This window comes from Strigops habroptila, chromosome 1 (genome assembly GCF_004027225.2).
Source record: "Strigops habroptila isolate Jane chromosome 1, bStrHab1.2.pri, whole genome shotgun sequence".
NCBI lineage: Eukaryota > Metazoa > Chordata > Aves > Psittaciformes > Psittacidae > Strigops > Strigops habroptila.
Genome location: NC_044277.2, coordinates 116,499,398 through 116,511,572, shown reverse-complemented (window position 1 = coordinate 116,511,572; position 12,175 = coordinate 116,499,398). Strand labels below are relative to the sequence as shown.

Sequence of the window (12,175 nt, the reverse complement as noted above, 5' to 3'; positions counted from 1 at the left end):
CCTCTTGAACGCACCTCACTTGGTCTCACTTAAGATTCTTCCTTCATATGTGAATTAGCAGCACAGAACTATTTGGTCGATCAGCACGCACAGATCATGGCACAGCTTCTAACTATGTTTAGTTTAATTTAGATGCATTATTTTGTGTCTCGTAACTTTTCCATAATATCATTATTTCTACTAAGATTATTTTTTTTATATAGCTCCAATTGTTAAAGGAACACATGGAACATTGTAACCTTCTCTAAATACTTCTCCCTTCAAGTTTTATGGGAATGGGATGAACTTTGTAAAATGCTGATCTGTTAGAAGCAACACAATTGGCAAACAGTTACTGAAGAAAGTCACCAGTGTAAATGGCAGAAAGCTAACAGATTCTCAGCCACCACGTTCTGATTCTGAGTTCAGGTACACGATCCTCTTTAATTCTAATTTTGAATTAAAGCTCAAAAACTTATCACAATCCCGATATTGAATCAGAATTTGATTAAATTAGAAGTGGTAAATAATTCTTTTAGAAAAGCAAGTCCTTAATGTTTCTTGCAAAAGACTATGATCACTGCTCTGATTTATGATATAATTCACAGCCCATTAAGTACCCTTTATTCCAGCATTTTAAGCTTTGTATAGCTTTTCCAAGATTATGAAAAATAAAACAGCAACTAAGGAATACTAACCCTTATTACCTGTTCTTCAAATATAAAAGCAAACTATATTGAACCTAGGGTATACAAAACCCCCCTCTTAGCCCACTGATGTTAGCTGTAAGTCCTATTCTGTACTTAAAAACTGGTCCTGAAGTAAATGCCTTATATATCTTAATTTCTAATGACAAAATTTAGGCCTTTAGTGTTCTTACTCATTTCTACTTCACCAAATAAACAGCATTGTCAAATATCACTGTGTATTAGTCTGCAGGGCTGGTAAAAAAGGTGTTCTACTGCAGGTGCATATAAATGTCCGCAGAAGTTAAGATTAGAAATACTACTACTTTCAAAGCATTGTTAGGATGACTGGCCGTTTCATGGAGCACAGACATGCTTATAAGCACATGGTCTTGGATTTATAGCTGCAAGAAAGAAAAATGTATTTTGAGTGCAGAGTTCCATTCCTCCTGTGCTGCTGAACAGTTTCTGATCAATTCTCTCTTCAAAACACATACAAATTCTTTACATTTTGCATAGTCACTGGCTGGAAACCCACCCAACCCAGTATGCAATTACTGTGTGGGTTTTCCTGAAGGACCACTAATTTTTAAGGCATTGTTATCACACATCTGCATAAGCAGCTCTCCAACACAAAAATATACCTTTGTTCTTCAACACACAAAGCAGGTAAGATGGTATAAGATTTATTAATATTCTCTTTTACTAAGGCACATGACTTATAGAAATACTGAGGTACAAAGATGCAGTTTCCTGCACATGAGATTTAAAACCCCATTTTGGCAAAGATGAGCTACATCTCTTCTGCTCAGAACATTCAGCTTTTAGCCATTTTTTTCTTTTGTACCAGTTCAACGAGCAGCTTGTATCTTGCTATACAATCCTCCTAAAAGGAAAAACAAAGCTGTTAATCGAAGCTTGATGTTTTACTATTCCTTTAACGCTATACATGCTAGAAGAGCTAGGTTCTGTGGCTTTTGGGGTTTGTTCGGGGGTTTTGTTTGTTTTAAAGTTGTGCACTGAATTTCAGAAGGAGAATCTACATCTAGTGAAGAGTGGATTAGGAAAAATGAACTTGCAATTTATCATAGAACCACAGAATGGTTTGGGTTGGAAAGGACTTAAAGCTCATCCAGTTCCAACTCCCCTGCCCCCCATGGGCAGGGACACCTTCCGCTAGACCAGGTTGCTCCAAGCCCCGTCCAGCCTGGCCTTGAACACTGCCAGGGATGGGGCAGCCACAGCTTCTCTGGGCACCCTGTGCCAGTGCTTCACAACCTTCATTTTCCTACTTTTTTAACGTTTTTAATATATATTAAATTTACATTTCTTCATGGATAATTTTTCTCTTTAAAGAGCACACACCCCCAAGAAAACAGTTGCCCAGTACTTCTTGAAATGACTGTAAAGGCAATTATGAAACAGTTGCATTTTAATATCTATTTCAGAACAGTTCTTCTGGTATAAGTCACCCCGCAGGTAGGTTAGGACAAGCCTCAATGGGCACTAACATAGCAGGTACCGACACCAGATACTATTGAACAGCGTCAGAGCCAGGGAAACACTCCAATTCCCTCCCCATGTTTCCTGCTCTCACACTGTGTTTGGCACAAATAAAATGGGGATTTTCTGCAGCTACAATGACTGAAGCAAGCAAACTATGCTATCACAAGTATTAGGAAATCTAGCACAGACCAACTATATCAATGACAATGAAGGCTATTTTAAAAAGATTATACTTACAAAAAGAACATTAGATAGATTATTGAGCGTTTAACACTTGCAGATGGATTACTTATTTTGTTTGTTCATTGAGATGGGTTGAGAAAGGTATTGTAAAAGTGTAAGCAAAGCAGCTCACCAACGTTTGGTTACTAAGTTTGAATCAAAATTTGTTTTAAAATCTAATTTGTCCTGCAACTGAAGATCTGAAAGGCAGAGGAGAGGGAAGTATTTTAAATGGAACAGGAGGTATTTCAACATCTTCTGTTAATAGATCAAACAAACTGAATTAAGTGAAAATGTATTTTAAATAAAAGCAACAAACATGCCAGTAATGCTCTTTAGGTTGATTACATCTGGGCTGCTAGGCTAAGTAAAGACCTCACCTGTCTGCACAGACCCTCAGTTCTTAAGGTAGTCATAAACTGGTAGAAAATACGTTTCCCCTCAATTATGCACAGTTCAAACAAAGCTAAGCGTACCTTGTTTTTTCCAGGAACACATTTTGCTATTTTATCCCAGCGGTCCGATGTTCCCTTTGGATACTGCTGCAAGGCCATTTCAAGAAGTTTCTGTTGATTTTGAGTCCATGGTTCTTCTGGGGCACGGCTTTTCTCTCTTTTTCTGCTTTCATCATCACTCTCTTCCTCTTGCTCGGTGTTATCAAAATCCTTCTGGCGCCTTCCCCTGCCCTTCTCTTCCGGTACCTCTTTCGTTGCTGGCAGAGTCATTTCAGGTGCTTTGACAATTTTTCGTTTGCGGTGTCTAGTTTCACTTGCAGGGGTCTCCTTTTGATCCGTTTGGACATCCATCTGCTCTGGGATATGATTGTAGTTCCCTTCCTCCTCCTCTTCCTCCTCCCTTTCTCGATGGGTGATTATGTGGTCTGGCAAATTCACGTTGACTTTGACATTCTTGGAATTCTGGGCCAGCGTTTTAAGTTCGGAGAGCCTAATGATACCTGTTACAAGTATTGTTGTTACACTTGTAAAAAAACAAACCACGAACAAGCAGGGAACTGCTGCAAATACTAAGTACTGGGAATAGTGCAGAAAGGAGAAAAAGCTCTTCTGGATTAAGAGCTTAAGGAAAATGCTTATTGAGAAATCAAGATACCTGTTATGAAGCAATGAACTTTGCCCATTATGAACTTATCTGGTATACGTGAAGTACTAATAAATTACCACACTGATACAAACAAAGATAACAGCCTGAACAAATGAACAAAACCCAAAATAAACTGAGTAAGAAAGCCCGGGAGGACGTAGTTAAAAGGAAACGTTCCCTCAGAATAACTATCGGTTCTTTTCTTTGCTCGAAGTAAGGCAAGGGGGCAAAAGTCCTCCTGGAAAGCATACCCTGGAAGGTACAAAATGCATCGCATTTGCACAGCTCTAATCCAAACACAGCGTTTTTTATAAGCATCACTGAGGATCTAGCAGCACACACCTGGTGTATATGCAACAGAATCCTTCAGCTGTTTGGCTTTCATGGTAACCTGCATGAAAACAACAAAAAAAGGGACTATTAAAAATTACGTTATTTGGGCTATTGAAGAAGTCATTCGCATTTCACTGCAAAACACCAACATTGAACATACATTAAAGATGGTGACACTGATGTTCTTCCACTGGCCTGGTTCAGATATGGATCCCAAATTGCCAAAAGTAACTTTCTACACTTTGTCCTTTCTAAAAAACATTCCTTGCTCATTAAAATTATGCAAGCCACACATTTCTATTACTATCACCATTATACATCACAGTTGATAGTCAAATTTTATTTCCTTTCATTGTCAAACCCTTATTTTCTAACCTGAAAATACCACAAGGAGAGGGGGGAAAAGGAAACAAACCAGTTATCTTCTACCTATTAGTTTCTCAGTACAAAAGAACAAAATAATCCACAGAGGTCTGGGTTATGAAGCACACTAACACATTTGGTCCCAAAATAACACGTAACAGTTTAACTGCCAAAACCAGCAAAGACACCTCCCAAGTACTGATATTTTAGTGAAAAAAATTTATTACTGAGAACCCAAAGGATGAAGAGCTGCCTGCTTCAACCCCTCCATTCATACCAAAATCTGTGTCATGAGAGAAACCTAACACCAGATTTAGCATTTTCATTTTAACTTAAGTAAGAAAACAGGTTTTCTCCCCACCCAGAATTGGGAGCTTCCCCATTCCAGATTTCTAGGCCTCACTATACATAACAAAGAAATCAGGCTGCATTTAAAATTAAGGTCCTTTTGAACACTCAGCATCTGTCTTACATTAAATGATCTAGAGTCCAAAATTCAAGGACCACATAACAGCATCTTAAAATTAGTACTCAAAGAAATACACTCACTTTTTGATTCCTGAAAATGTTTTACGAAGACCTGATTTTGATCTCAGTTTTTTCAATATGAGCTTTTTATGCAAAAGCTAGAAATTGAAATCAAGTAGTCTGAGCCACCCAAATCAAGTAAAACTTACAGGCAACACATTGAATCAGAAACGATACTACCTGGGACAGGTAACCTGTGTTTCCTGTTATGTGGATCTGGGAGTTGTTAACATCTGTTTAGTGTAAGGCAGTGTGCTGCCCAGAGGAGAACCAAAAAAATACATCTACAAAGTCAGAAATTCCTCCATGTGGGATCATATTTACCCGCCATATGAATCAGTAAGGCCTTCAGAGCCACAGCACAGACCTCTGCTGGTTTAGCTAACTAATGTTTACACTGACAATTATCCTCTATGTAGAGCAGGGGGTTGTATACCTATTTGCTGGAAGGAGAAAATACAAAGATACAGAATTTTTGTTCGATGACAAGATTCGTGAGTACTTCAATAGTTAAAATACTTTGGTGCCATCTGCTACAAGGCTGTTTGGTTCCTCCTACCCACCTTTCTGCCCATGAAATTGCAGGACTTTGCTTTCAAAACAGGCAAGTGCTGGATCTCCTTAACAAAATGATGGCAAGACTTAACAAGGTGAAGTGGTTTATCTTCCCTACAAATTAAGCCTCATTTTCTGGGATGATTAAGTTTAAATGCAAACTCTGTGAACAAAAAATTTCCAATTCTAATTAACCAAAACCTTTATCCAGGGGTAGACATCTGGCATAGAAAACTCCAGTTTCTACTGTTGCAGTATGATAAACTTTTAACCGTTAAAGAGAAATCTCAGAATACTAATATGAACAGATCATTTTAAGTGTCACTAACAGTCTGTGGTCTGCATGATCCTGATTTTGAAACAACAGGATGGATCCTCTTTGAAACAGGTGAGCCTCTAATAGGAACTGCCTTCCTTGGAGAGTTTATAGTCTAAAATAATCCAAATTAAAAAGTTTGTGTTCCATTTTCATTATTAGCAGAGTGTCTCTGTAGGGCCAGTGCTTTACAAGGTTCAGTGGGACCCACTCTTGACTGCTGAGCAGAATGGATCCTTAGTGGTGTTCTGCTATGCGTCTGGTACATATAAATTAAGTTATATAAACTGGATTATAATAGAACATTTTGAAAAGAGAAGATCTTTTCATGCAAACAAGTACCTGATCCTTTAGAGCTTACTGCAATGATGTAGTGGATTCATTGTGAATATGACAAGGCATTATCCATCTATGTTCATGTATTCCAGAAAACTGTTTCTAAAACATTTTGCTATTTTTAAGAACTTCTTTCCAAGATTTACAGCCTACTTATAAGTCCAAAGAGGCAGGAAAAAGACAGAAGAAAAGACTCCCTGAACAAAATAGAGCAGAATAAATTGCAAGCAAAGCCAAAGAGAGGCAAACCGGCCGAGTTGCTACCTCAATGGCAATGTTCGGTTTGCTCAGTGCTGAACCGCTGACGTTTTCAAAGGTTGGCAATTACCATTTTATCTTTCAAACTGAGACTACACACGCAACATAAACTTTGCATTGGAAGTGGTGCAAATCAGTATGCTGGATTCAAGTTTCCTTTACAAGACAGATGTTCCCAAATTAGGTTAGTGTAGATAGCCCATGATAGATATATATTTTGCTGCGTATTACATCTAACTGAATTAGAATCTAAGCCAGCCCTCTGCACTAGAACAGTGAAGGATTTTTGTTTATTCCTAGATCCTAATGGCATTACCATTTCCCCACACATGCAAAAAGTTCAGAAGTAACAGTCTTGCCATAGGTTATCTTATTTTGGATAATTTCAGCCATTAATAACTTGCTGAACCCAGCTGTAGCATTTGTAATAAGTTACTCCATTTGTCACATCTAATATTTCCACGACTTCCTCTTTTTGAAGGCATTAGGATATCTGTCCATATTTTGATGGACCTTCAATTTGAACCTTCACCAGGTAAGCTGGAAATAACAACTGTGTGTATGGTTTAGATATCGAAAACCTACAATTTCCAACACTGAAAAAGCACCTTCAGTTGACATTAACTTTGACAACTCATCAAGCTTCTTACAGCTTTGCTATCATCATTCACAGGTTACATGAGATTATTTGTCTATTATTGTCTCTCCTTTTTTTTTTTTTTGTCAGCTTTCCTCTTCATACAGATGTTTTTGCAAGTCCTTTTCCAGGTGCTATGTATGGTTCATGTTTACCCCAGCTCTTTTCAATTCAAGTACAGGTATCACTTATTTAGACTTAAGATTTATTTGCCCATCAGCTTCAACTGTCATTGCCGTTAAAGATGCTGACACAGGGCAAGAATCATAACATGTCAGTATTAAACTACAAGGGATTATTAGGAATCCAACCTATGGAACACAGGAAATTGTATTTCAATTTGATCTGTTTGAGATTAATCATTTCTCTTGCCACTCAAATTTGCAGACTCTTCTGTTGCCAGTTCCTCCACACTTTCTGACATCCTTAATATTAAGTTTCCTCTCCAGTGGTGAGTAGTGTTACCTACCAGCGCGTTCTTAATAGCGAGTTAAAAAAAAACTAAAAATCACTAAGTTATGCAACATAAGTTACTCCATTGCTTTCTCTACTCCATTTCTTATCATAACTTGCTTGTGTTACCATTTTTTCATGAGGTAACAGATAATGTATTTGGAAATACTGTTATTCAAAGTATGAAGCAGTTGTAGAATTAATTACTCTTCTAGTTATTACTGCTGATGTTCTTGAATAATGCTTTAAAAACACAGCTTTCATGTACTTTAAATACTGAGTATTATCATGCTGAGAAAACTCAGAAGGTGGACGGGCGAAGTAAGGACAGGCGGCCTGGGAAGAATACAGGGACATTGTCCAGGAAGCTAGGGATCAGTTCAGGAAAGCTAAGGCCCTGTTAGAACTGAGTCTGGCCAGGGACGTGAAAAATAACAGGAAAGGCGTCTATAGGTATGTAGCAAACAAAAGACAGACCAGGGACAACGTGGGCCCTCTCCAGAAGCTATTAGGTGAAGTGGCCACCCTGGATTTGGAGAAGGCTGAGGTTCTTAATGACTTCTTTGCCTCAGTCTTCACTAGCAAATGCTCTGACCACATCACCCAAATCTCGGAAGGCAGATGCAGGGACTGTGAGAATGAAGACCTTAGGCCCACTGTAGGAGAGGATCAGGTTTGAGATCATCTTAAGAACCTAAATGTGCACAAGTCCATGGGACGTGATGAAATCCATCCGCGGGTCCCGAAGGAGCTGGTGAATGAAGTTGCTAAGCCACTGTCCATCATATTTGAAAAATCCTGGCAGTCAGGTGAAGTTCCCAATGACTGGAAACAGGAAAATATAACCCCCATATTCAAGAAGGGGAAAATGGAAGACCCAGGGAACTACAGACCAGTCTCACCTCTGTGGCCAGTGCCAACCTCATGCAGTTCAACAAAGCCAAGTGCAACGTCCTACATCCGGGTCGGGGCAATCCCAGACACTGCTACAGGTTGAGCAGAGAAGAGATTCAGAGCAGCCCTGCAGAGAAGGACTTGGAGGTGTTGGTTGACAAGAAACTGAACATGAGCCGGCTTCAGTGCGCGCTTGCAGCCCAGAAACCAACCATATCCTGGGCTGCACCAAAAGAAGTGTGACCAGCAGGTCAAAGGAGGTGATCCTGCCCCTCTGCTCTCGTGAGACCTCACTTGGAGTATTGTGTACAGTTCTGGTGTCCTCAACATAAGAAGGACATGAAGTTGTTGGAGCAAGTCCAGAGGAGGGCCACGAGGATGATAAGGGGGCTGGAGCACCTCCCGTATGAAGACAGGCTGAGAGAGTTGGGGCTGTTCAGCCTGGAGAAGAGAAGGCTGTGTGGAGACCTCATAGCAGCCTTCCAGTATCTGAAGGGGGTCTATAAGGATGCTGGGGAGGGACTCTTCCTTAGGGACTGTAGTGACAGGAGAAGGTAGTTTAAACAATGGGTTTAAACTTAAACAGGGGAAGTTCAGGTTAGAGATAAGGAAGAAGTTCTTTACAGTGAGGGTGGTGAGGCACTGGAACAGGTTACCCAAAGAAGTGGTGAGTGCTCCATCCCTGGCAGTGTTCAAGGCCAGCTTGGACAGAGCCTTGGGTGACATGGTCTAGTGTGAGGTGTCCCTGACAATGGCAGGGGGTTGGAACTAGATAATCTTAAGGTTCTTCCAAACCATTCTATGATTCTACGACTGGGAAAAATTGTGTAAAAGCCTGCTGTTATTGACAACAGCTTTCACCAGAGCATTAGCCAGCCCTTAAGAAATCCTGGGTCTAGGGACACCTTAAATAATAAGGATCAAGACTGTGAAATTGATTTAAACAGAAGAACAGAAGAGGGCAGATCTCATATTCCTGCAAGTATTTGTACTGCTGAACAGACACACGCATTCTTTTAAAAGAATCAACTTTAAATGTTGCTGTTTCTATGCTCAAAAAACCTGGTAGTCCATCAGGGACAACAGAAGTCACAAATAAGTCAGATGATCACACGCACGGTGGAACAGATTTTCTTAAACATATAAAGATGACCAAAAAAAAAAAAAAAAAGAAAGAAAAGGTTGGATGCAAGCAATCAAATTGCTGAAGTAGAAATCAAACCACCTTACTATGGGACCTACAGAAAGAAGCCGCAGGAACAGTTTGCTTCTGATGACTCCCTTCTGAATTCAGTTCCAATAGCTCTTCAGCCACAAAAAGACTTTACTGAAAGCAAGTGGGATTAGAGGGATGATTTTATGTGATGAAAGCCAGACAGAGCTGGTTTCCTCCTGGACTGCTGACAATTAGTCCAGGTTACTAGACTAGTAGCTACTCAACAAGACACCTAGCAGTAAAAACATTCCTCATTGTGACCGTCCAGATGTTAAGTCTCATTACCCTGCACACCTGCCAACTCTTTCAGATGGGACAATCGATGCTTCAGAGGTGCACAGGATTAAAAAAGGTATTATTCAGTCAGCTTAAAAGACCCAGTAGCACAGGCAAAAGAAAATTTTGCTGTCACATGAATGAGAAGCTACTTTTCATCCTGCAGGGAAGACAAGCATAGAAAAGCACAGAACTGTGACAGACCTAGAGGGAAAACTCTTAAAGAGAGAGGTACAGTGATCCTACTGATGCCAGAGAGAAACAGCCCTTGAAGAGCAACTCCCCACTTGTGCAGCAGCAGCCACCAGGCTATCACTTCAGCTGACCCCTCCAGCACCGTGACCAGCCCAGCTTTGCAGGACACTCACCAACAGGGGTTTGAAGTCTTCGCCTGTCTCCTGGCAATCTTCTGCGGGCAACAAGCTACCTTCCTTCTCTGGACAGGATATTACTTTGGTTAGGATTGCACCAGATAATTACAGAAGGAAAGATGTCACATTTGGGAAGCCAAGTGACATGGCTTGTTTATCCTCTACAAACCCCACCTTATTTTCTCAGAATGTTGTCGGAACCCAAGAGGTTTGTACTTCTTTAATTCTTCTTGCAAGGAAGGATGACATGTTATTGCGCTACTGAAAACTGGAGGTTCTGATAGAATTGTTTACTATTCTTAGCATCTTCCTGAGTAGTTCTCTAAATATTTACTAAAGCTGCCACAGTTTCTCAGCATCAACTAACAGAAATTCACCAGTCCCAGCAGCAGTGTTCTGTTCACCCTGTTGTTATCTTCCTGCATGCACTCTGTCCAGTTATGTTGTGCAAAAATACCAAGATCTGTGGAATTATAGAAAAAATAATGTGGAGACAGCCTGTGAGTAGTTGAGGCTAATATGAACAATGACAAATTTCTTGAATCTCTAAGGCTAACTTGAGTTATAATCACATCTTTCTCATAAAAGAAAGCCAAACACAGAAGGATTTTCATGCCTTCCTGGTTTTGTCAAAGTAGTAGGTTTTTGCAAACCTAACCTTCCAGAACAGCACAGAATAAATTGCCAAATTTAAAGTTCTCCCCTTAAAACCAAAACGCTACCTACTGCACTGAGCTGTTCTTCCAATTTAGATCCAAGTAACCTTTTCATAGCAACCACAATTGTATCAAGAACCGTTTGACCTAAGACAGACAACAATAACGACCCATTCCTCTATTTTCTTGTGACAGACTCAAAATTTGCTGCTTTATAAACTGCCTTCCCTTCCATACACTAAAGGGGCTGCTAAAACTGTCTTCCAGTACTAACAGATTGGTGAAATTTCAAATACTGAAGCATCAAGTCAAATAATTCTCCATTTTTGCAAGAATCCTAATCGGCAACTTACTAGACCTCTTGAAATGAGATGTTTCAAATCAGAACATCCAGCTCTGTTTTGGCACTCCTTATAACAGTTAGCTTAGTAGATTGTTACCAACTTTCCCCAAAGTATGTAGCGTAACTAGTCTTTATCCACTGTTTAAATTACATGTTAAATTTAATGCTAACGCAGCAAATGAGTATTTTAAGGTCAACATGCTTTTATTCTTGAAAGAACTAAGAAACATTAAGAATTTAACTGAATTTGCTTAGACCAACTAATTGCAGACAGCAACTGTACAGTTTTCTCATGGTTATGGACTTTGAAGCTATGTATGACTCTGAACTGTGCCACAGCAGTTGGAGAAGGGGTAGCTACATCTACAGAAATCCCCAAAACAAGTTTAATTACAAGGCAGTTTAAGAGGTGGCCTGCAAAAAAGGAAAATTCAGTCTAAATCACCAGATGTAGAACACTAGCAGCTCTCCAGTTTAAGCGCCCAAATACCCCAATAGTTAATTTAAAGCAGTAGAAGGATTGCTCCTTCTTTCAGGACACAGAAAGAGGAAGAACTCAGCAGCTAAAATTGTCATGATGCTGGGAGACTTCAGAACATGCTTTTTCTTTTTTTGTCTGTTGAAATCCATGTTGAGAATCTTTAGCTCAATACTATGGGCCCTCGCATAAGAGAAGAGTTTGGCTCAAATGCAACAACTGCTTGGACATCTTATTTCGTGACTGTTGATGCAAAATGCATTGCCCTTCCTGAGAGTCAAATGATTTGAATTCTGCAATGGAATTCAAACCCAGCTCACCAGAATGTATGTGAGACATTTACATTAATTCAAGTCACTCGAAAAAGTTGCAGCATCAATTTGGTGTCTTCTGTAAAAAACTTTCTCCTTTAAGTGAGAAGAATACTCTGGTCATGCTTTATGAGAAGGAAATTAATCTATTTTACATTTGTGTCTGCAAAACCCATAGGGGCAACTGTAGGACTGCACAGAAGAAAACTTTGTACAATGAGGGAACTGTATACAGCAACCTCATGTTTTCCTCCTCTCCAAGTATCAACAGAGACATTCTGGTGTGTGTGGGGTTAGATAGGTGTTTTGAAGATCTCACTCTTAGAATGAGGGACCTACATGACCTACATGCAATCT

At 39.7% G+C, this 12,175-nt stretch overlaps 1 protein-coding gene across 3 annotated transcripts in view; it reads right to left on the bottom strand.

Annotated features, from left to right (window-relative positions):
• Nucleotides 1–292: 292 nt before the first annotated feature.
• DNAJC1 (DnaJ heat shock protein family (Hsp40) member C1) overlaps nt 293–12,175 on the bottom strand; it is a 118,397-nt gene continuing 106,514 nt past the window's right edge. For all 3 annotated transcript variants that reach the window (XM_030488228.1, XM_030488217.1, XM_030488239.1), the window contains 3 exons: nt 3,837–3,885; nt 2,870–3,348; nt 293–1,551 (listed from right to left, as the gene is read on the bottom strand). In XM_030488228.1, the coding sequence (XP_030344088.1) occupies nt 1,483–1,551; nt 2,870–3,348; nt 3,837–3,885 (597 nt within the window). In that variant the 3' untranslated portion in view covers nt 293–1,482. The remainder of the gene's footprint in view (nt 1,552–2,869; nt 3,349–3,836; nt 3,886–12,175) is intronic.